The 25,725-nt window shown below is 42.3% G+C and overlaps 1 protein-coding gene across 1 annotated transcript in view; it reads left to right on the top strand.

The window, feature by feature from the left end:
• The window catches only part of Cc2d2b (coiled-coil and C2 domain containing 2B), a 73,702-nt gene that overhangs the window by 24,760 nt on the left and 23,217 nt on the right, over positions 1-25,725 (top strand). The window contains exons 13-25 of the mRNA XM_055591615.1: positions 3,279-3,381; positions 3,535-3,653; positions 6,767-6,944; positions 7,910-8,060; positions 11,137-11,284; positions 12,213-12,351; positions 13,090-13,293; positions 15,161-15,253; positions 16,565-16,656; positions 17,869-18,039; positions 19,464-19,560; positions 20,331-20,440; positions 24,206-24,302. Coding sequence (XP_055447590.1) covers positions 3,279-3,381; positions 3,535-3,653; positions 6,767-6,944; positions 7,910-8,060; positions 11,137-11,284; positions 12,213-12,351; positions 13,090-13,293; positions 15,161-15,253; positions 16,565-16,656; positions 17,869-18,039; positions 19,464-19,560; positions 20,331-20,440; positions 24,206-24,302 — 1,702 coding nt within the window. The remainder of the gene's footprint in view (positions 1-3,278; positions 3,382-3,534; positions 3,654-6,766; positions 6,945-7,909; positions 8,061-11,136; positions 11,285-12,212; positions 12,352-13,089; positions 13,294-15,160; positions 15,254-16,564; positions 16,657-17,868; positions 18,040-19,463; positions 19,561-20,330; positions 20,441-24,205; positions 24,303-25,725) is intronic.

A 25,725-nucleotide genomic window follows, 5' to 3' on the forward strand; every position in this document is an offset into this window, starting at 1 on the left:
AATCAATAGGATCTTGAGCTTCCTTTTAATTTTTTTTAAGGTTTATTTATTGTGTATACAATGTTCTGTCTGCCTGCATGCCAGAAGAGGGCAGCAGATCTCACTATAGATGGTTGTGAGCCACCCTATGGTTCCTGGGAATTGAACTCCAGACCTCTAGAAGAGCAGCCAGTGCTCTTAACCTCTGAACCATCTCTCCAGCTTCCTTTTAATCTTTTAAAGCACCTCCACAGACCCCATGCACCATGAACTCAAGGAACAAAGGACCAAGCAATTAAAGTACTATTCTGATAATTAGAGAAGCTTTGAGAATTCTTTTTCCTAAGTTTACTGTTTTTGTACTAACAACCAACCTGGTCTCAGTAGAGTCTAACTGAAGGAGACTGTAGCCACCTTTCCAGGAGACACTGGACAAGAAAGCTTAACGCCTATGTGCTGGCTCCTTTTCATGTTTTGCTTGGGGCACAGAATCTGATGTTTTTTAATATCCCTAAACGAGGTAGTTGAAAGAACAGCTGGAGGGTGTCAGAAGAAAAATGTGGAGGCCAGTAGCATGGTCTTAATAATTAATGCCACCAGTGCCTATAACACTCCTTAAGGAAAAGGGAGACAGTGAAGTTAGGAGAGGTTTGAGGATGCATACTTGTGAAATGGCTTTAAGTGGCTTAGAAGAGGAGGAGAAACCAAACACAGGACAGAGGAGCACCAGCGGGCACCTTACCATCTTCAGCTGTGGCCCGCTGTATGCACAGTAAGAAGGAAGGCCTACTCACGCCTGATGCTTCTAAATACTGGGTGAATTTCTAATGTGGAGGGAATGTTGTATAAAGTGGCTGAGATGCACCAGCAGGGAGTTGAATGTAAAGCTGGTCACCGTATCCAGGCTGGGTTGTCAAGGGTTAGCATTCTTCCCTTAAGCGCAGAGAGACCTGGGCCGGTGGGACGGCTCAGTAGCTAACATCAAGTGCCGCCAAGTGAGACAGTCAGAGTTCAATCCCCAGGACCCACGTGGTGGAAGGAGAACCACTCCTGCAAGTTGTCCCCTGACCTCTACACGTGCCATGGTGCTCGCATGTATGCGTCGTCTACCCCATCCAAATAAATACATGTATGGAAGTGTGTGTGTGTGAGTGTGTGTACTCTTTTAAAGGTAGAGAGAAACTGTCTGAGCCAATTGCTACCAGCTAATGAATCCAAACCACAGCACTAGTAAATACTGAGAATTTGTGTGGATCAACAGTTCTCAATCCCCTTTGAGTGTGTGTGTGTGTGTGTGTGTGTGTGTGTGTGTGTGTGTGTGTGTGTTTCTAAAGGTAGAGAGAGCCAGTTACTCTAAATACCAAGTCCAGGTTCATGCAGATCAGCAGGTCTTAACCTGTGGGTCATGAGGTCAAACAGGGATCACATAACAGATGTCCATGTCAGATATTTACATTACAATTCACAACAGAAGCAAAATCACAGGTACAAAGTAACAATGAAATGATTTGGGGGCTGGAGATCACCACGGTCTGAGGACCTGTATTAGAGGGCGGTGGCGTTCAGATGCTTGAGAACCGCTGGTGAGACACTGTTTTCACCTGTGTTCTCCGTCTGTTACTACCACCCGGAGAAGATTCGAATCACTGAGAGGTGCCTAAGCTGAGAAGGTGAACAGAAGCCACGCAAGAGGAGACCTTGCACTTACTAAACTAACCAGAATCTTGTCATTTTCCAAATGGTCCACAATAAAAAGAAGTCCACAAACCCAAAACCACTGTGCTCAATAACCGTCCTGAAGGGATTCTAGATATAACAGCCTCTTGGCACATAACTAATAACATCCAATAAAGATTTACTAATAGCTTCCTAATAACGCCAGTTCTCCAGATTCCTGTCCGTTAGAGTTGCCCGGGACCCATACTGTCTGCTGTTCCTTTTCGATTGGTATGGTGCATGGTCTGAGCCCAGGAATGTTAAAACTGAATCTCCCTAAGTGATTTACTATTTTACAAAGTTTAAGAGCCATTGCATTACAGAACAGTTAAGTCAGCTGATTCACTACTGATGGCTGTGAATCAGAGAGAAGCAATACCGGTTATCCTCTGTCTCAGTGCCAGTGTTTGGGTGTACACTTTACAAAAGACACCAACTGCATGCAGCTCTCCAGTCAGCCTGACTGTGAGATGAGAGCAGATGCTTCAGTCACTGACAGAATTCTGTAGTGACATTAGTGAGGATGGGTTTTCAGTTTGTATACCTTGGTCTCAAGCCCATATAAGTAACATCCTTGTGTCTTCTTTCAGAAGGATAGAACATATAGTCTTTCAAATAGCTCTACTAGGATATACTTCACACTTTATTATTGTTATTATTATTATTATTATTATTATTATTATTATTATTATTTAGTATAGGCCCCAGTCTAAGAGCACTTCCATCATCCCAAAAAGAAACCATTACCTCCCCGTTTGTAATCATCCCACACGTGTGGATAGGTCTCCTGAGACTTCTACTTGGTGAGGAATTGCTGGATCACGTGGTAATAATCTGCTTAGCATTCTGAGGAACCACCAGGCTTCTTTCCAGTGTAGCTGTGCCCTTTTACCCTCCAAACACAGCGTACATTGTCCCAAATGACTCCCTTTCTAAAGCTTAAAAATAGAAACTGAAACTTTAACTGAAAAAGCACCAAACACCATAATCAAGAAAAGTCACTTCCCAGGATGGTTACTTTCTGAAAATGTTCCAGGCGAGTGGAGCTTTGTTGCATTGTAATAACACCCACTGCGCGAAGCTATGAGAACTGAGACACAAGCCCAGTTAGTGCTGAGAGTTACAAGGCCGACAGGAGCAGAAATAGTCCCAGCACTGAACTTCTTATGTTACTACATCAGCCCCAGGGAACAGCTGGGACGGGCACTTGCTGTCACCAGTCACCTACCTCTACACCAGGTTGTTTTCATGGTGTAGAGGATTGCAGACATATGGCCTTCAACCCTCAGTTTACATCTCCCCGTTCCTCTGGCTACTTTCTCACCCCAAGGAGAAATGCCCTTCAAAAAGGCTGCAAATGCTGGTGGGCAGTTTTACCAACGAGGAAAAAAAGCAGTGAAAACTGCAGAAATGCTTAGGAAGATTTTTTTTTCTTTCAAATCTATCTGTAATAACTCCCTACATTGCTTCTTCTCTAAACAAAACATTTATTATATAATTTTCCATTTATTTATGTAATCATTTTATAGCCTGATACCAGCCCTCTCCTTGCTCTTTAAGCAATTGCGTTTATTGTTAATTAGGATAAAAATGAACACGTGGAATGAGCAGAACCAAGCGGAGCTGTCAGAAGTATCTGGGGAAAAGAGTAAAGAGACGCCTTTTCAGAATGAAGATACAGAGGAGGTATGTAGGCATGACAGCACCCACTCGTCTGGCTAGTTAAGATATTTTGTTGCTTGCTGCATGCTTCTTGGAATTTGCAACAGATACCACCCCAAGTACAAGGGTAAGCAGTTTACCCGGGAAATTATATGTCTCTCTGTTTTTGGTTTCTAGACCCTCTCTGATTCAGCTTCAGACCTTGAAGGAATGGAAATAAAGAGAACAAAGCCAGTCACCCTGGTGCCACAACTCTCTTTCACAGAAGAATTGACGCACTTAGCCAAGTGTTCCTTGTAAGCACCGTGGAGAACTCTTTCTTCATCGCCCGTTCGTTACTGGCTGCCTTTTTTGCAATAACAATGTCAGATCTCTTGGGTACCGTTTGTTTGATCCTGCTACATTTACATATCCACATTTTCACATTTCATTGTCCCCATAGCTCAGTGGAGTGTGATGCGGTCCCCATCTTGGAAGTGGGGGAGTTTATTCTAATGAAAGGTAAAGTGGCTCCAGGCGACACATCAAATACATTCCTGAGGGAGGACACAAACCATTTTAAGTTGCCGTAAAACTTATACTGTCTTCACTAGCAAGCCTGATATATTAGTAAGTTTTATACTTTGTCTCAGTAGTAATTTTTATTCAGGTAGAGATGGGGGATATGAAGCCACTGGTAAATAAGATTATATTGCCACTTTGCTCAGTGTAGAACACTTATGAAAACTGCTCCACATCAAGAGGGCCCCTTGGACAGTTTCTTTCTTTGACAGTACAAATTCCATTTCTTCCCAGATCCTTCCCTTGTCCTTGCCTATGACATTATGTGTAAACAAATATAATACCCACTTTGCTCACCCCCTAGGCTTATGGATCCCGACTCCCACAAACAGGATGTTTCAGCTTAGTGCACTGAACACAGTTTCCACATCTCTGTCCCAGAGGAGGCGGGATAATTTGATCTTTGAAAATTGTAAATGTATCATTTAGCACAGAGTTGGAAGATGGATGATGCCCCCGTAAATATTCACAGTTATAAGTGAATGGATGGATGGTTATATTGAAAGACAAGCACAAAGAATAGCAGACAGAAGGGCACAATTATCACCACCCTTTTTCTGGGTGTAGAGGTACAGCAGAAAAGCAGCCTTTTACTCGTCCTGTAGCTCCTTTAAATGAGGGCCTGAGAAAATTTATTAGGTAAAACATGCACAGAATGCCCATGAAAAAGAAGGCAGAGAGATGAATCACAAAAAGAAATTAGCGAGCGTATGGGAGGGGCCGCAGTAAAGATACTGCCAACATGATCTGCGCCATTTGGGGGAAGGTTCATATTGTGAACAAGAGAGAGAAAATATCCAGAGGCATCTAGAAGAGGCCAGAGCAGAGAAAAAGACGTGAACTGGACATGTCAGGGTGATTTATAGGAGGAGAGAGAGCCAGACAACAGAAAGTAGAGTAGTGAGACAGTGAGAGAGAGCAGGGGGTGGACAAATCATGCAGATTGTCTCTTTTTTTATAACATTATATATTTTTGTTTTGATGTTTTCAAGTTAGGGTTTCTCTGCGTAGCCCGTGCTGTCCTCCAACTTCCGGAGATCTGCTTTCCCTGTGAGGCGTGTGCCACCACCTCGCTTAAGGTTGGGGTAATGAAATCACGCAGATTGTAAGGAGGACAGCTGGGAGGAAGGACTCCTTTTGGGGATGGTAAAGCCATTTCACAAGTTCCCGAAGAATGCTGGCTTCCATTTAACTGCCAGAAGTCCTCCTCGAGACCAGCTTGAGCTCATTTCTAGACCTATGGAGGGCCTGAGACAGAGGGAAAGAGGATCTGCATGTCAGAAAACCTGGAAAAGGCTTAGTGGGTTATGGCAAAATACAGGAAACACAGCTTTGCCAAGCAGTTGCCATCAAACAGTGTGGCTGCCTCTGTCACAGGTGAACAAAATCAGCTCTTTAGAAAAGAGTAAAATGTTGATGCCAAGGCCAGAAATGAAAGAATACAGCGATGGGGGAAGGATTAAAGATGGCTCACAACAGAAGACAAGGGGCACTGTTTCCTGGAGATAATCTAATTCTGAGATGGTAAATTTTCATAATGTGGAAAGCACAGCCTAAGATCTATAAGGCCCTCAGCAATTAGGATGTCCACACAAGATTTGACTTTCAAATATTCAAACAAACACATAATACCATGCTAATATAAAAAGTTAGAACACACCTCACAGGGAATGATTGTTTGGGCAGAAATGCTGCTGTAGGGTTACACTGGGAAATCTTCTCTGGTGCAAACACTCTGAACCTTGTAGGCTCAACCCACATCTGCCATAAGTCCTTCAGCTGTGGCAGGCAGGAGGATGGCACTGATGGAGGTTAGAGGCCGGAAGTCCCCAAGAATGCTGGCCAGTGGCCTATATGAGGCCAGTGACAATGCCGGAAGTTCACCGGCTACAGACGCCAGGGCCACACACAGTCTCAAAGTCTCCTGTAGACTTTGATAGAGAGTCTACAGGAGTCGTGTCCTGGGAGCATGGCAGTATGACCCTAGAGACCCTTTCCAAAGTTCCAATTTTTTATCATGACGCTGGATAATAGATTTAGCCTATCAGGGCTCACCATTCTGACTGTTTCATCACTACCAGTCCCAGGCTAGGTTCCTATTTGAGATGGCCTTCCAGGAGCTTGTTTCTAAGGCCTGCCTCTTACCCTAGCTGCTCTAAATGGCTTTTGAGTTACACAAAATGTTTTCTGAGTTAATACAAAACGTTTTTTTGTTTTTTTGTTTTTTTTTTTTAACTTATGTTCCTAACACATAACCTATTTGTGAGTTTGTTGTTAAAACTACTACTTTTGGAGGACAACACGCAGGGCAGCTAAAGAAATATGTTTGTTCCCTGACCTTTTAGGAGGGTTACAAGAAGGTGGATAGACAAACAGTGGGAAGAGATACTCTGACCCACCCAGAAACTGAGGGAAGGTTTCAGGCCTAGGCCTGGGGCTTCCAATAACAGTACTAAGATCAAGCCTTAATCCTCACTTAAAACCTTTGATTAGATCAGTGAATAGGCATAGAGAAGGCTGGGATCTCCTGTCACTCACTGGGAGATTTCATGACCAGCAACTGTTTCCAAAGAGAAGTCAGGAAACGCAATAGTGTCTCTTATTGCAGTGTTCAGAGAAAGAATGGCTTCTCCGTGGTCTTGCAGGAAAGGGGCAAACCTAGCCTAAAGCCTAAGGGATTTACAGAAAAGAACAAAGGAGCACTTGAGCGTGTGTGTGTTGTTGTTAATGATGATGATGTCATTTTTAAAAAACATCCTAAGATAATTTTGGGGGAAAAATAACATATTACATTGTCTTTGCTTTTGTAGGTGGGCCATCTAATTTTTTTTTTTTTTTTTTTTTTTAGATATGAGCAAAAGAGGAGAGCCAAAATCCAGAAGCTTAGATATTTTATCAAAATATTTTACAATGGCAAACAGGTTTCCTGCACTTCAGTATCTCCCCTACAATTTGATTTTAAAGTCATGTTTCAACAAATTTTTAACATTCAGCTAATATACTGGCCCGAAACAATTTGCTTGGAGGTATGCCACTGTTATTTGTGTTTCTGTCTAATTTTATGCTACCTGTGTCATTTTTTTTTTCTCGTAAACTCCTGTTATATATGGCAGGTTATTTCTTTCATCTTAAGGAATGTGTGATTTCCATAGCTAACAATGTATTTACAATTAATAAATGCATAATCCACCTCTGCTATGGTCTTTCATTTCTTAAGTACAAATATTTGTTTGTCAGTGCTCTGCATAATTCTGTTATAATTCATGGTATAATTCTGTTTCACTAATTATATTTCTGTCAGCCTGGGCCTGCAGCATCACTGTTGACTCTGAGTGAACTGCTTGAGCGGCAGTAAACCATAGAGCTGTTGTGAACGTCAAACAGTCGCTACACATTTTCTCAGCCCTGACTTGGTTGCTTCATTATCTTGCCATGTTTGTTCTTCATCCTTTGTTGTTGTTGTTCTTTCTCCTCCTCCTTTTCCTCCTTCTCGTTCTCCTCTTTCTTCAACTCCTCCTTTTCCTTCTCCTCCTTTTTCTCCTCCTTCCCTTCCTCTTCCTCCTCCTCCTTCTTCTCATTAACCTACTCCTTTTCCTCCTCGTGGGTACCTTTAAGCCATCAGGTAGATGCACACCCAACAGACCCCTGATCTTATAGACTCACATGTTTGAACACTTAGTCCTCAGTTGGTGGCAGTATCTGGGAAGGATGTTGAACCCTTAAGGAGCCTTGCCGGAGGAAATGAGTCAATGTAAAATATAAAATTGAGGTTTTCTAGCCTGTCCCCACTTCCTGTTCTGGCTCTGCTTTGTGAGTACAGCTGCACTCTGGCCTGCCAGCTTCCTGTTCCTGCCTTAACTGTGTGAATGAAATGTAAGAAAATAATGCTACTTATACGTCCAGTGATACAAATGTGTTATTGGGAGTTCTATTTTTCTGTTGTTCCTGTTTTACATTTTGATGAGTTGTCAACCATTTGTTTTATATTTAGGTCTACGAAGTAAGTAAAAGGACAAACTTACTGGTCAAACTATATCTGCCTTTACCTAACAAGACAGAGCTGAAAGGCAAGACTGTCCTGGAATATACAGAATTTAGTTCTGATAAACTGGTCCTACCAATGGATGGAGGCGTAGGAAGCAGTGAGTTTGTTTAAAATCTCCTCCCTTCAGCTTTCTTCATGTGTACCAAATCCTAAATGACCATGGGTCATGCTTGTGAATAAAGAGTCCTAGATGGGTGTTCTGCAATAAAACTTTTCCTGGGGAGACTGAACACACGTCTACTCACCCCAGACAGGGAGCCCACAACAGACCAAAGTAAGGATATCACCAAAGTCCAGCTTTGTGAGCCAGTGAGTTTTATTGAGGTCACTTGTAGTAGCAGAAATGACTCAAGTGAATACAAGTTCATCATCAAGGCCTCCAAAGCAGGGAAACACACTGCATAGCCTGCAGTGCTCACTGCATAGCTCAACATGTTGGGGTTTGTCTTTTCTAGATGCCCCAGTTGGTCTAAATCTCTTCAGGCTGGTTTCTGCTTTCCCCAGGCAACTGGTCTGGTCTGGGAGTCTTCTTTGCAGGTCAGTTTCCCTTCCTCTCAGAAGGACTCTCAGCTTCTGTTGCTTATTGTGGCAAGGAGAGGCCCTAGTGAATCTGTTCAGTTTCAGGGACCTCCTGAAGCTATTTTGAGTTGTTTGCTTTTGTTTAAAGAGTTTCCTTACAAAAGTAGAATGTTTCCATCTGAACAAAATTTACTTAACACTGGCTATGGTGGCACCCACCTGTTATCCCAGCTCTCAAAAGCCCCCAAAAGATAGTGAGTTCCTGGGCTCTATGGCAAGTCTCAACAAACAAAGCAAAAAACCCACGCGAGCGCGCGCACACACACACACACACACACACACACTATACCAGGTGTCAAAAACTAAATCATTTAAAACTTTTATCTTGAATCAGGTCTTTGAGAAACTTAAAACATTGGGATGAACATGAACACCTGTGCTTTTTCTAGTCCTATGGAGGAGAAACAGTGTGGGTTCTGGAATATGAGCTCTGATGTGTGTGTGTTGTGTCTTTTGTCAAGTATTCTTTCCTCATTCTTGAGACAGAGTCTTACTGAACCTAGCTGCTGGCCAGCAAGCTCCATGGATCTGCCTGCCACTGCCTCCCCAGAGCTGGGATTGCAGGGTGTGACAGCATGCCCAGCTCCTTGAGATATGAACTCAGGTCCTACTCAGAGAGCTATCTCCCCAATGTGGACCTTTGCGTCTGACTTTCTCTCTTATAATGACCGTAAGAATGTTACAGGATATGTCTGCTATCTTACAACAGTAGAGAAGGTAAAGAGAAAGGAGAAAAAGGATAATGGAAAGAAGGGAAATTTTCTATCCCTTTGTTATTCAATTGACTTCACTCTTCTCCCAAGAAGATTGGTTATCACATCTCTAAGAACAAGGCCTTTTGTTTTGTTTTGTAGGCTTAGATTTTTTTCAAATACCTTAAATGCCTTTACCTCCTTTCCAACTCCCCATGCCCACCCCACCTTAGGTAGGACATTAGTCTGGGAAAGGGGCTGTAGATCTCTATTATCTACTTCCTGCTGATAAGGGCCAATGGGTTTTCTGAAGATTACCAAACTCCCAGTGGTCAGAATACCAGCAGCAACAAGTGTCAGTAGCAGTGGAGCGACTCAGTAGAAGCAGCTTGACTCTGTGCAAGTGGCACACACCTGCCAAAGTGGCAAAACTCTGCCAAAGCAGCACAAGCAGTTCTCAGGAGCATTTCTCTCTGGGAAAACCAGCAAAGGATGTGAACCATTGCAAAGCATAGCAACGCAAAAGCGTAGAGATGCAAAACCAACATTGTCTCACTGTCTGTGGGCTTCTATCTATCCCTTCTCAAAGTCCACACAAATGTGTTTTCCTGCCCACAAAAAAATCCCTTGCACAAGTTGGTTTTCAGCTGACCAACATCACCTGCCTTTTCATGGGGGCTGTTTTCTCTGTGTGTGTTGGGGGCAGGAGGGAGAATATTCCCACATCCACATGTAGGACCCAAACAAAAAACATAGTGACATGACACAACTGAGTTTCCAAAGAAACCAGAAACTTCCACTTCATTTCCTTTTTCCCCAAGATGCCTTTCTTTGATCTTCTTAGGAGCTTTGGAATCTATTTGTACCTATTTCCTTTGGTGCAAAGGAAGAGAGGTGTGAACAAGTGAGCAAGGAGGAGGCAGGAGAAAATGTCTAAACAAAGGAACTGGGACAGTCAGGCCAAAGAACATAGTCTGCTTTGATCCAGATGGACCCAAAAATTCTTTTCTCCCATAGGAACCTAGAAGCTATACAAAAGATGATAACATAGCCATAGTTTCACATAGTGGCAGTAAACTATCAGCACTCTGAGAGTTTATGTTGTGTTTGTCGAGGGATATAGAAGATACAGGAATGTAAGGAAAGGGAACTATGGCTCCTTTAAAAAAAAAAAGTTTTATTCCATGTGTGGAAAGTGTGTATGTGTATGTGCAAACACACACATGCCCACTCATGGATGCCAGAAAGAGGCACTGTATCCCTCAGAGCTGGAGTTACAGGCCTTTATTAGATGGCCAGTGTGAGTGTTCTGGTCCTAACTCCGGTTCTCATCACTGAGTGACAAGTGCTCTTAACTACCCCTCTTCGCCCTGTTTGCCTCTTTTCCTTTTCTTTTTCCTCGTTTTTCTTTTTGTCGTCAATGATCCTTCCTTACTGGAAGCCAGTCCCAGGAAGAACGGTTACAAAATCCCAGGAGTAAGAAATGGAGAGCTGCTCATCTCCGTGCTTGGCTCAATATTTTCCTCTCATTTTCAGTCTAAGGCAGTCCTTCTTGTGGTATCTTAGAGAGGAGATGAGAGGTATCCGGGTGGAGGCCAGAGGCTGCCAGTAGGTGACTTTCCGCCATTGCTCTCCACTCTTATTTTCTTCTTAACTGAGTCTCTCTGAACCTGAGGCATCAGTTTGGCAGGACAGCTGGGTAGCTGAGCTTCAGGATCCACCTGTCTCTGCCTCCTCAGCTCTGGGACTGCAGACAGTTTTCATGTGGGTTCGGAGGATCCAAACTCATCTTTATACTTGCATAAGAGGCAATTTCCACACCGAGTCAACTCACGGCCCCTCAGCTTGTGCGTTTCTAAGCCAGTGGTGTGTTCTAAATGTCTTTTTTTTTCTTTTAAACAGATGTGCCTTTTAATCTCGAGGGAGGTGAGAATGAAGAAGTTTGCCTTTTAACCTCAGGAAAACTTAGCTATTCCCTCTCATGGGCTTTGGATGAAAATGGGATCCCGCTGACACCTGTGTCACAGTCGCTGAGATCCGCTTACTCTAGGTATGAACTCGCCCTGTTTGAAACCTCCTTCTTCATCCCAGCAAGACATCCCATGAAATATGTGTTGTCGCAAAGGGGGACGCAAATAGCAGTTGGGTGTTGACGTTTCATTTGACTCATCCCACTGTGACGGTGTTTTGTGTGTAGGATGTTGTATTTTGTCACTGCTTAGGTCTACAGTCACATGAACCTACATGGTCAAAGAAGAGAACTCTTCCAAGTTGTCCTTTGACTTCCATGGTTGCTATGGCATGTGCAAGCATAAATAAATGTGGAAATAAATACACAAAACAAATAAATGTGAAAAGGCATTTCAAGAACATTGCTTTTAGGTTGTGCTGCACTTGTTGGAATGTAATAGAACGTAATGTGATTCCATAGGGGGTATAGGCCAGATACTCTTGTTCCACGGTCCCAGGGATAGAATCAGCTCATCAGGCTCGGTAGCAGGCACCTTGACCCGTGAGCCATCCTGCCAGCCCCTTACGTTTGCTTCTCACATTGTGTGCTTTCTTGATTTTGCACAAGCAAATATTTGGATTAAAATTTTAGTTTTGTGCATCACATAAAATATTTAACACATTATTATGCCTAGAGTTTACAAAGTACATCCAAAAGCACTATTTATTTAATTATCTACTGCATTTCTGCTACTCTGTAAATTGGAGATGGCACAGATGAATATCTACAGAGTTTTACCCTTAAGAAGCTATATCGTCATTTAAGAGAGACCCTTCTTAGAAAGCTATGGTGAAAAAATTAGAACATGAGGAGTACCAGTCTGCGTATCACAGAGATAGATTGTGCATTATCATTAATACAGGATGTGGATAGGTTCACCGCCAGGTTCCTACCATTGGCAGGCTTTGGCCTGTGTAACATGTGTGCATATTGTACGTGGCATCACAAAATATTTTCTCCGCATTAGTGTGCTTAGGAATGTTGATGCCAGAAGTGTTCCTGGACTCCCGTGGATCGTGAATTCACAAAAGCTCTGTGACTGGGCAGATGACATCAGGATTGATCCAAATAACCCAGAGTATTCAGATATAACAGAACTTATCATGGTAAGTTTTAAAAACTATTAATGCTATCAATATATTTTATTTTCTCATAGGCGTCTTGTCCATTCCTCCATTATTAGCTGTGTGTTTTTCTAGACACTTGGGGTGCATATGAAATGGAGGGCACATATGCTTTTCAATCAGTTTAGAATATTGAAAAGGCCTTATAAATGTAACAAACAAAATGACTACTTTAGACCTGACGGTTGGCAGGCTAACCTTTAAGCTAACATCTGTTAAACATCTGTTAGATTCTAACCATATTATTAGGTACTAAAAATGCCAAGATGATTTATCAAGGGGACTTCAGTTGTTCTCTTGCACTCAGCCACCATGATCTGGGCCCTTGTGGCCAACCCCACAACAACTGAGCTGCTCTGTGTTGCTAACATGCTTTTTATTCTGACCTCCTTTCATCACTGCCACAGCCTCTCTGAGGATATGGATGGCGGCTATCATATCCACTCCCCAGGCCTGGTACTCATATTCCTTCTATGACCCTTACACAACACTGAAGTTTTCTTTTTCTGTCTAGGTCATGCTCAGACACGCCAGAAAGCCATGTCAGTCAGAGTGTGTATTTCCACAGGTCATATGCCTCCGTAGGTTCAGTTGCTCCTCCCTTCCTTACTCAGACCAAGTAGGACCACACTGTTCATGGAGCAAAAACAGTATTCTGAAGTAATTCTTGAACCAAAAATAATTTCGTAAGTAAAGACTTTGCATGTTCCTGTTTTACAGTACTTGAGACACAAAGGACAGGAAATTCCAAAATATTTCCGTCTCGAGCAGTTGCAAGATGAATTTAACTTTGTGTCTGAGGAAGAAATGAAAAGGAGCAAACGCTTCCAGCTGCTGCAGCTGAGAAATGCAGGCCAGCTAGATCTCTTCCTCCTGCAGCAGATGCCCCTCTATGACAGAGAGATCCCAGACATAGTCTTCCAGGTACTTGGCTCCCATTCAAACACAGTTCACCGTATGATAGAACAGTATCATGCTGATGTGAACCTATCTTCATCCCAGTTTTAATTTTGGTAACTAATAGTCAACACAGATTTTTAACTTTCTCTGTAGATACTGAAATTGTACAGACCACCTAAATCTCACCATGCTCTTACCTGGACTTTACAGTGTAGTATTATCCAATCTACTTAACAGCCCACATCCTTTAAGTGTATTCTAAATTGATGTAACTGATGTATTTTTGTTATCATAAAACATATCACCAATTTCGCAGCAGTTATGGGGAGGAGTCATAAAACACTATCCCGAGGAACATAGATATTAATTGTAAAGTATATGTCAACTTCAGATCTTTAGAATCCAAAGCAGGGACAAGAAAAGCGCTGGTCTTGCTGGGTCACGCGCTGCAGCCAGCTGAGCTCAGCCAGTGACGTCTGTAAGACAGGTGCTGTAGTAAATAATAGACGAGGGTTGGGCCATTTGGTGTTTATTATCAGCCCTAAGATTATCAGGGTGCTATTAGCTAACCCACTATCACACAGAATAAGACACAGACACCGCTAGATCTTATAATTGCCTCATTTCCCTCAGGGTGGGCAGATATTTCACCAATGCTGTCTCAATAATCTCACAGTCCATCTCCCAGCCCCCATCCAATGCTAGCTACCTTAATCTTCCTCACCTGGGTCTTTTCATGCCATTATTGAAGTCCTTCCTCTTGGCCCACGAGGTTTTTTTCTCCACATTAACCCATTGTGCCATCCTCCTTCCTCCTCTCTTTCCATCCGTCTGTCTTCTGTAGCCACAACTACCCCATTCTGCCCTGCCCAGATATAGGCCATTTAATCAACCAATCAGATATGTCGTGGGCAGGTTTACAAAACAAGGATGGGTGTTACCAGGTTTTGAGGGCCAGTAACACTCATCAGACCCACCTCCATCAGACCGGTCTCTTCCCAGCCACACCTGCAGGGAGTTCCTGGCGGCTGCCAGCAATCCGCAACCAGGGGCATGTTTGTGCCATGGATGAGTAAATGTCCCAAATAGAGCTTCTCTTCCCGTGTCAAAAGGGCCTGTGTTTAAATACTTTAGCAGCCCACCTCCAGCCTCTAGGTGGGGATTATAAAAGTGGATGGCTGTGGGAGTGGCCAGCTGTTGAAACCCAGCACTGAAGCTTTGTAAGAGATAGTTCAAAAACAACTGCTTGCCCATCTCTAAGGAAAACCCCTGTTGTAGGTTGATGACAGCAGGCTTGGATAAAAATGCCAGATTTTGATGTCCACTCAGCCATTTAGAAGCTATACAACAAAAACTATGCAGGACTCAGCTCATCATATTTAAAACTCAAGTTGTAGTGGGAACATGCTCAGATCCCAGGCAGGACTGTCATGGAAGCTCCCTGGGTGTGGCTCAAGAGACAAATGTCATTTTCAAAGTGACATTTCTTTCTTGCTCACCACTACAATTTAGAACATCACTGGGCCTGTCAAATGGTTCAGGGGTTAAGGGCACCTATTGCCCAGCCTGACAGTCTGAGTTTGATCCCTGAGACCCATATGGTAGAAGGAGAACCCAATGCTGAAAATTGTCCTCCACATGGAGGTGCATATACTAAGCAAATAAACACAAGTAAAAGATCAGAGGACTTCATACCAGAAGAAAGTGGAATATAGGCATAAACTGGTCTGGGCCAGGCCCAGTGAGAGAATCATAAAGGATGGTTTGTCCTGACACATTTCGCCACCGTCTTTGTGCTGGAATGGAAACAAATAACAGTATTTCTTGTTGGAGCACACCAGACAGATCCCTGTATTACATTCAGGCAGAACTAACGTAATTCTCTGTTCAGGAGTATGAAAGTCAGGCGCAGAGGGATATCTCCATTTCAGATGGGAACTCCATTACTGCGCAAAGGATTAATTCTGTCAAATTTCTGAGAAAGGTAATGTCAACCTATTTTATATACTTTTGTGAGAGTCCATGTGCTGGGCACATGGTAGACGCTTTCCACAGAGAGTTGGACGGGCAGCGCTCTTCAGATTTCCTTCTGTGTTAGTTGACTTCGTCACCAATGAACGCTCTGTGGGAGCACAGCCCAGCTCCTGTTTAAGCAAGAATGTTGCAGTGTCTCCCTTGCACCTCATCCTCACTGACACTGCACTTTAAAACCAGGCTTAAGGTGTGCTTTAATAATGAGTTTGCCATCTCGGAAAGTAGAGAAATGTGCTTGCTCTTGAGGAAAGAGAACGCATATCACTTTACCTGTTCTGGGAAGTCCAAGAGGAAGGTGAGATGGCTCTACCGAGGTCTAAGGTACTAACTGCTGAGGATGTCTGAAATGCATGAACAAATCCTAGGTAGGAGCCTTAAGAAAGCTGTGTAGCTGTGCAGTTAGATGTAAACTTGTGTAAAGACTGTGCTCTGAGGTTAGTTTAAACCTACAAATTAGGTAGGTTCACATGCTAATACTGGAATTACAGATAATGGAAACTGTTCACCCTATATTTTTTAGGTCTATAGGTTTTCAACCCTTCTAAATCTATCATGAAGACTAGCGTTAGAGGAGAGGGAAGAGTTTCCGAGGCGACAGTGGTCTTTAGAAGAATAGGGACTTAAACCAGGTATAGTGGCACATAACTGTACTCCCCACACTTGGGAGGCTGAGTGAGAATTGCAAGTTCAAGGCCAACCTGGTCCACTTAAGATCATGTCAGCCTGTGCTCTATACTGAGACCCTGGCTCAAATTTTAAAAAGAAGAAGAAAGGTTTATAGCACCAGTGGCAAAACCTTAAGCTCTGACTAACTCTCTTGCCACAGACTAGGAAGTTAAAGGTAGCATAGGATGGGCTTGAGGGAAAGACAGATTTCTTCTAGTCTATGGGTCAGGGTTCATGTTGGTCATTACTGACTGTTGTGGGAATGAGCTCCCAGGCCTGTCTTTTTTTTCTTAGTGAAGACTCATTCTGGCAGTGCAGACTATGAGCTAGATGGGAAAACTGAGCAAGGACTTTGGATAAGATCAAATGAACGTGAAAGGAAAGGATGTAGAAAGAGTTTGCTTTGGCATAACTGTGTGCTGAGGATGATTTTAATAGCAGTAGAAATAGCTGTGCCTTCACCGACCCACCTCCCTTCCTGCTCCCTGATTGAAATATCAAGGAGCGAAATACACAGTACCACAGAAGCATTGTGACTACGTAGTCTTTAAAACAGAAACACTCCATTTCTTTTAACTTCTGGATTTTTCTTTAGATGAGAAGGTTGATAATGAAAAAAATCATCAAAATCAGCAAATTTAACTTGTCAGATATTGTGGCTGACTACGAAGAAATTGTATCTACAAGGTACTTCAGAACTATTTTTTTTAAGATTTATTTTTGTTTTTATTATTTATATAGCGTTCTGCCTGCAGGTGTGTCTGGAGGCCAGAAGAGGGTGCCAGATCTCATCATAGATAGTTATGAGCCACCCTGTGGTTGCCTGGGGATTGAACTCAGGACCTTTGGAAGGACAACCAGGACTCTTAACCTCTGAGCCATCTCCCCACTTTAGAACTATTAAGTATGAAAGTAAAGCTTTAAGCTAGCATCGTCAGAATCCTCTGGGTTCTGTGTACTTTATATTTATGCCACGTGTCAAAACTGCAGCTCCAGAATGCAGAATAAGGTTTGTAGACAAAATATATCTGGCCACTTTAGATCACCTACCTGACATTGCTGTAGTTGTGTAATACTTTAGAGACAGTTGGGTTCTCTCTCTTTTTGGGTAGTTTCTAGGACAAGACAGAAAAAGAAAAGAGCATCTCTGTCCCGTTTCTTTTGTTGTTCTGGGGTTTTCTTGCGAGATCGCTACTGGATGAGCTGTGGTTGCAGCAGCGCTGTAAGCCCATCCTCTCGCCCTGCAAACCCGAGTCCCCTCCGTGGTGCCGGAGCCCTGGGCAGCACAGGGGCAGGTGCTGGAGACTTTGCTGGACTGTCTCCATTCTTCAGTGGCCGCAGTGAAGCCCAGGCGTCAGATGTGGATCTGATCCCCTCCAGGGGCCACATGAAAATTCTCAGCATCAGCAATAGGGTTCTGACTGCTGTGGGGTACTGAAAGCCACAGCTGTGTATTTCCAGACCTTGAACAGAAACTGCTGTGACTATCAAACCATAAGTCCACAGATTTAGGTTATCAGGATGGGCAAATAACTAGTTCAGAGCAATGGAGAATATTGGAATATTAGTCATTTTTGAGAGAGTGATTGCTTTAGAAAGCAATAATAATGGTGAAGATAAATGTTTTATAGCTTTTTCTTGCTGCCTTTTACTTCTTTTTGAACCATGTAGCCACAGATCTGGTGCGATGATATGCCTTCCTGGCATGAGGTGACACACAGCTACTTCTTTCTAAGCTTGGGAAATAAATTCTACTTCGGGCTGAAAAGAGCTCTGTCCCCCTTCTGTAACAGACATAATACGATTCAGAACAATGGCCTTCCTAGCAATTATTTTAAGCACCATATTTAAAATGATGTGATTTTGTGTATATGGAGCTGATCATTTTTTACTCTTCAGCCAGTTGACAGGTGTGATTTGTAAGTTCATTGAACCACGAAGGAAGTTAAAACCCCAGAGGAAAGAAAGAAGAAAAGTCACGGTACAGAGCATCTCCGATGGAGACATCAAGATTCTTGTCAGGATCCTGAGGGCCTATAACATTCCTACCAGAAAAACGGTGTCTTATAGGTAACGCTCCAGGGTCTGCAGTAGCAGAAGATCTCTCCTAAATGTGATAAACATACCTCCTTTGTGAAACTTTGTGTTTCATTAACGTTTCAGTGCATAATACCTAGAGATGTAGCCCAGGGGGAGAGCACCTGCCAAGCACCCGCAGTGCTGTGGGTTTGATGACAAATACACACACATCCATACAAATCACATGCGTAAAATGAATGAACTTTTAAACCTATTCTCAATGCACATATTAAGAGCCCCATAGTAGCTCAGGGACAGAGTGTTTGCGTAACATGTTCAAAGCTCTGGCCCAGAATAAACTGCCCGAACAAAACAAAAACGGTACGGGGGATGAGATTCCCAAAGCAACCTTAGTGTGTGCTCTGGAGTATTTGCCACACAAGCAAATCTTCCACATCACCAAGTGATTCCCTCTTGTTCCTGTTTCCTGTTGTGAGTTTTTGAAGTTTCTGCTGCCCACCACTCCATCCACTGTCACAGCAGTGAGCCCTCAGTTTTGGAAGAAGAAAGATGGGAAAAGTAGACGGAACGTGCACCTTGTTTCAGGAAAGTCTCCCGATGGAAAGGCTTGTGTGGTCGGAGTCCCACAGAGATAGCCTGCTCTGCTTAGGATCTGTAGAGAACTCTGCCAAAGCAGGCTCCCACCTCCCTTTCCTGTGTGCACTAAGTATATTTTCTTTGTATCTCTTGGGACCAAAATAGACATTACCTATGAATGGCTAGCCAGATGAAAGCTTCGTGAATATTAAGTACCCATCTCATTAAATGTATCCTGGATATTTAGTATCAAGGATGGTTGATAAATATGAAAATCACTACCCAAATTCCCAAGGATATCAGATAGTTCCCTATTCCATGTTTGCCACATATATGCTCTGCTTGCTTGCTTTCAGCTTAGTACAATTCATGGATTCTATCTGTGAAAAACAAACATTTTGCTGAATGGCCATTAATATAGATTTAAAACCTCTTAGAGGTTTTGCCTTTGTTTTATAAACTACAACCTTATTCCTTTACACAACTAATTATTTTCACAACTAATGCACATCTTAATGGCTGCTTGTGAAGAAAGGACATAAAGTTGCTACTGTTCTCTATAACCATCATTCTTCAGAAGAAAATATTCTGACACCAAAAGAACTAGGAAGGCTCTATTCCCACAAATATCGCTTGGCTTTACTTTTCCCTTGGTGCTGAAAACCAGTAAATATGTTGCCACATACTAGATCTAGCTTACACTTCAGCAGTTAGGAGCTACTTCTCCAGAGCAGTGACAATTGCCAACCTGATATGACAAAAAACAAAACAAAACAAAACAAAAAAAAAACAAAACAAAAAACTCTGTAAGACCCAGGATAACCCTCATGCCTGCCAACACCTCTGTTAAAGCTGTCTCCATGTTGTTTCTCCTGAAGAACTTTGAGTATGCCTACTTACCTGAAGTTATCCATGTCTCGCCTCAGACACCAAAAAGCAACCAAATTCGTAGCCTCGAATGACATCTTAAATGAGGTATTTAAAGTCTTATAAAGTTTAATATTGGCTGATTGCTCTCAGTTGCACCTGGCTCCCAGCTGGTCTCTTCATCTCTATATTTTTCAGATTTCAGTTATTTTCCTCTACCATAGTAAAGCAATATTGAAAAATTACCTTCTTTTTGAATGTAGTTCATGTTGTCTCGTTCTCTGCTCTCGGGTCCTATACAGCAAGGTATACAGTCCCCACTTGCACGCAGAATCTTTGATAGTCTCACTCTTGTCTGTCAGCTGTCCTCCTATCTGACCTCTGCACAGCCATGTTGTCTTGGCTTCCAGTACTTGTTCCCTTTGCTGGGAGTGGCCTCTACCCATCTCCCTCCTCTTGGCCAGAAAAGCACCACAGTGTTGCAAAGCCCTAGCTCAGTCAGGATTTCCTCTGTGGTGCTCATCTGGTGCTCCCCCCACTCCCAGAAACACGCCCATACCCCTTCCTGAAACGCACAGCCACAAGCCTGTTCTCTTGCTGCATTGCTCATGCTCTGTGGCACTTATTTGCTTGCTTATTTTTTTCCTGGAAAACTTTAAAATCTTTCAAGAAAGGTTCTATTTGTCTTTAAATCTTTGAAGAGTGCCTGACATAGAACAGGACCAATGTTTATTAAATCAATGACTAAATAATGGCTACTGGGAGAAAGAACTGTGAAAACTAAGGAAACCAGTTGCCATGTAATCTCCCAACCTTTTACTTTTCTTTGTTGTGTAAGAGATTATAAAAACCTAGTCATTGTCTACTCTGTATTTCAGGATACTGTGCACCCTTTCATAGAAGTTTCTTTTCAACACACTGTATATCAAACCAACACTGCAAACGGATCTCACCCATGCTGGAATGAAGAAATCAAGGTAGATTTCATGTAAGTTTGAGTTCATTTTCCTGAAGTTTCTAGTCAGAATAACTCTGAGGTGTTATGGGAACATGTTCATGTATGATTGGGTGTGTGTACATGTGGAGGAAGGAACCACCTACCTTTTTCAGTAGGAAGAGGTTGTTATGTGAAATTTTTTGTAGGAAGACACAAACAAATGTCTGATCACCCCAGACAGGAAACCAGTGACAGACCAAATAAATAATTTTACCAAAATCCAATTTAGAAAACCCATGAGTATATTGAGGACCCTGGCATGAGTATAGATGAGGGGTTACTTACAGAAGCATGGTGGACTTGAAGGCAGCTCCATCAGAACCCCCCCCCCCCACCAGCCTGGATGCTAGATCAGGAAAACTTCAGTCCTAAGAGTGCGCTGTGGAACCCGTAGGCAGCTTGATGGTCACAGTGTACTTTCCACAGCAGTTCTTACTGCTTATATAACCTCAGAGGTGGGAGTTGTGAATCTAGTATGTTTCAGGGACTTCTGGAGATTTGTGAGTTGCTTACTTCGTGAGTCTTAAACGGCCCCCCTCTAGGATAGAAATGTTTCAATTCCAAGGATATAACTATAGAGTACAGGTCATCTCATTATTGTAGTACTCACCAGTCCTTATCAGTTAATTGACACTGTTACAGAAAGCTGTGTAGGCTTGCAGGCATGGGTTTCCTCTTGAGCTATGTGAAGAAGCAGCAGGAAGATCCTCACCAGACTCTGCATACGTTCTGTATTTTTAGCTTTCATAATTGTGTGTATGTGTGTGTGTGTGTGAGAGAGAGAGAGAGAGAGAGATTTCAAGTCTTTTCTACAAGTATCCTCACCAGACTCTGCATACGTTCTATATTTTTAGCTTTCATAATTGTATGTGTGTGTGTGAGAGAGAGAGAGAGAGAGAGAGAGAGAGAGAGAGAGGGAGAGGGAGAGAGAAAGAGAGATTTCAAGTCTTCTACAAGTTATCTTGTGTCAGGTGTTTTGTAACTGCAGCATTAAATACACTAAGACACTTTCATCCTTTTATTTGAACTTCTATATAATCTACTATTGAGCAAAAGCCGCATGATTATTTAGCCCTTTCTTGTCTTCCTTTCTCCCCTTTGCAAACAGTGCTGTTCTGTACACTTTTGCACTTCTCTTCCAAAGCGCATTGTTTGCAGTCAGTCAGTGGCTCTCAGACATGTTAAACATTATCGTTCCCGAGACAGCTTCTTAAACATGGACATGTGGGCTACCTTCTCAGCTTCTAAGTTTGTGGGTCTCGGGCAGGGTTCAGTAATTCCATGCCTAGCGAGATCATGCAGCACGTATATGCATAGCCAGCAGCGGTTTTTCCCCTTTTAATATTTGCAGCCACTGATGTTAATGTCTTAGATTGCATTCTGTCGAGAATTAGAAAAACCACGTTTCCTGCAGTATTCCTGCATGTAAAAGACATTTTAATGAAAGTTAATAAATCAGATTTCAACTTTCTGAAGAAACATGTCCCCATGTTTCCGCTTGCTTCAAAGAAGAGAAGAAATGGTATGGGCTCAAAAAATTCCCTAAGTGTGTTTAGAAGCACCCCACACATGAGCCAACAAAAGTGGGTCAAACTCCATGTCTACTTTCTCTGATATTGCTGTGCTTACTGCTAGGCACACAGTCTGCGGTGTACTTCATGATCAAGTGGCCATAGCTGCTAAACACGTGCACATTTTTCAGATAACATAACTAACTATAAGAGCATTTTCTATAAATATTTTATATTGTTTCATAGTCAATATGATATTATCATCAACGGATGTGATTATTTTTATATATGTTTTATCTTGTTCCCATGTTAACATAAAGCCTCTTCCAACAAATGCCAAGAAAATTCGGAAGAACTGACATAATTATCATGCTCTCTGTGGTAATGATTTGCAGGTTTTATGGGCTTTCTCATACAAGGTTCATCTCTCGGAGTGAAAGCCCCCAGACACTGACTGGGATGTGATGGGGTAGGGGTAGGGGAAGCAAGAAGGGAAGGATGAGAAGAGGGAGGGAGAAGGACGAGAGGGGAGAAAATGGAAAGAAGCACATTTGCTGGAAAAGTGTTTAAATGAAGAGAGATGATTATGTGTGTTTGGAAATACTTGGATTATTAGTTTAGACATTATAATTTGGAGTTGATTCTGGGGTTGTTTGTTAAGACAAGGTCTTGCCATGTTGCCTGGATGGGCCTACACCTCACTATATAGATGAGGCTGGCCTTGAACTCCTGTTCTTCCTGCCTCAGCATTCTGAGTGCTTGCATTGCGTTACCTTTTTGTTGTCTGTGATAGAAGATCCCATTCCATCTCCTTTTTCCCTGTGACGTTCTAGTGAATAAAGTCTATATGTAGGACCATGGAGTAATACAGTGTCTGCCTAGTATGCATGAGGCTATGGGTTCGATTCACAATACTGGAAAAGGAAAAAAAAAAACAAAACAAAACCACAGGCAAATGTAACAGAAAGTGACAGTAAATAAAGGATAATTGGCAAGCTCTGCTTTGGAGGGGGAATTATGGCAAAATTTGAGGAAAGTTCGAATAGACTATATAACGTAAGATAATGCAGAGGACTTGGAAATTTAAGGTATATACCAAATGGACAAACTGAACGGAGTCTCAAAGTGATTCTCGTCCTTTCTCATGCCAGTACAGGGCTGTACGTATGCATTGCCTTCCCTGACTCGGCCTGGGCATTCCTAGCATGAAAAGAAACCCCAGAGGAACAAAATAGGAGAATTAGCTTATTTTAGGGAATATTCAATTTAAAATTCTCATGACACTCAGTCAGTGTTTTTCAGTGGTCACTCCCAGTACCCGATATCAGAAAATTAAAGGAATTATTGGAGATTCCTTGAAGTAGCTCTTGTTTCATTTAAAACAAACAGACAAACAGATAAAAGCTTTAGTAATGTTAGTAGCAGTTGTATGGTAAAAAGATTAGCAGGAATGGGGCTGGGCTGCTTGCCACTCACAAGCCAATAGTTGGAATCTGAGAGTTATGGGGAAGAAATAACTTGTATTAAAGGGTCAGCATCCTGGGGTGCAGGAACTGTCATCCTCAAAGCTCTATCTTGGGAAACTCGGAGGTACAGGGAGCTCTTAAAGGTAGGGAAAAGTGTAGAGTGAGGCCAGGAGCAGGAAGACTGCTAGGCAGGGCCATCATCAACCTCACTAGGCATTTCCTTTTCATCTGCTGCCAGGACATCTAAGTTGACCTGGACCTCCTGGAACTAATTCCTGAATATTCTTCCACGAGGCATACCGCTTTTTATGCAAGTTAACCCTCGCAGCAATGACCGTGTCTTGTATTAGTTGTTGCGCAGAACTAAAGTCTAAAGAATGGTGTCACACACTGTGCTGTAATGCAGTGATCACTACTGGCCTGGGAGTCTTGGTCATTTGGAAGGGTCTTCTCTTTCGGATTGACGGTGCCAATCATTGTCTTTCTCTGCCTGGCTCATTTTGCTTAACATGATCTCCAGCTGAACCCATGCTGCTGTCTATTTTTATTTTCATCTTAAGAGAAATATAAGGCAAATTATAATGCTCACATTACTTCTTATAAACAGTAGAAGCCAGACTTCAAGACATACAGCTCTTTCTAAGTTTAACTTTACAAAGGAAAAGATCATAGATAATCTATTGTACTTTATCAGTGATGCGCTTAGAAAATAAGTAGATTTTGAAAAAGAAAAAAAAAAAAAACAAACTTAAACACAAGTATGCTTTCCTTGTTTTCAGCTCACCAGGACATGATTACAGCTTCTCTAGTTTATCTAAAATAAAAGATGACATACACATCAATGTTTTTGATGAAGTGGTGATTGAAAAACATGAGGTAATGTAGGAAAATGACTGAAAATGTTGAAATAATTATGAGGTCAAACTTAATAAAACCTTGGAACATATTTGTGAAGTTATTCTATTGTCTGTTTCTGAGACTGGAACTCAGTATGCAGCCCAGGCTGGCCTGAAGTCAGTGTGGCCCTGGTTGGTCTTGAACTTGTAGCAGTCCTATTACTGGTATATACCACCATACCTGATGTAATTTGCACTTAATGTGACATATGTAATATTTTCTTAAAAGAGTTTGAGTCAATGTGCAATAAAGTCAGACACATGACAATCCATCCTAAATATAACAAATCATAACAACTTCTAAGGAGAAAGGGTGGTAAATAGGCCAAGAGTTTGGGAGAAGTGGGTGTTTATGATTGAATAGTACATTTAAATATGAGCTTTGTGGTAGTAAGAACAGAAAGATAGACAAAAAAAAAATCCTCATATATTTTGAATTATCTGACCAAAGAAAACACATCATTCTATATAAGATATTCTATATAAGTTATTTTAGGACCAGAATTTTGTTGTGTTTTCTATAGTTTACAAAATTAATGACTGCCTTCCCCATATACTAGTGAAAGGTCTCAACCCAATGACTAGCACCATAGCAAGCTCTGTAATAAATTTTAGCTTGACATGAAAAATATAAAGATGTGTATCCACCGTAGCTGCTGTCTTCAGGTACATAAGTTAAATGCTTTCATACAAACGGTTTTAAAAGTCATTGGAATGCTTATAGGGTAAGGTGCATCCTGCTCACTGCCCGAAAGCCAGTATTCAGGAGATGGGAGTTGGTAGGAAGAAATTAGGATTCTCGGAGGCCATCATCTCAGAGCTCAGTCTGGAGGAGCTCAGCTGTGTAGAGGGCTTCATCAGGAGGGAAAGGACTCACGGTAAGATGGTGGCAGGCAGGATACTTGCAGAGTTTGGTCTTTGTTGTCCAGAGTGTCTGTTTTTCTTCTCTGAAACATCAGGATGGACCACAGCCACCTGGCACAGTCTCCAGGGGTTCTGCTTAGACAAACATCTTACTTTCCTGCAAGTTAAACAGTTCAGCAGTTTACACGGGTTGTGTTCTGTGATAAACAGAACAGAAGGGGCATTATAAAGATCAATAGATGTTCTGGGTTATGGAAGTCTATGTTAAGAGAAGTATTACCTAGTACCCAGCCATTTAGGTAAGCCTTCTCTTGTAGGTGTGTCCAACCTGTGACCCACAAGCTATATGTCTCCTGGAATGACTTCACACATGACATATAAAAACCTGCTGGGCATGGTGGCACATGCCTTTAATCCCAGTGCTTGGGGAGGCAGAGGCAGGTATATCACTGTGAGTTCAAGGCCAGCCTGGTCTACAAAATGAGTCTAGGATAGCCAAGGATACACAGGGAAACCCTATCTCAAAAAAAAAAAAAAAA

The sequence above is a fragment of the Psammomys obesus genome, unplaced genomic scaffold (assembly GCF_907164565.1).
Source record: "Psammomys obesus unplaced genomic scaffold, mPsaObe1.curated_primary_1811, whole genome shotgun sequence".
NCBI lineage: Eukaryota > Metazoa > Chordata > Mammalia > Rodentia > Muridae > Psammomys > Psammomys obesus.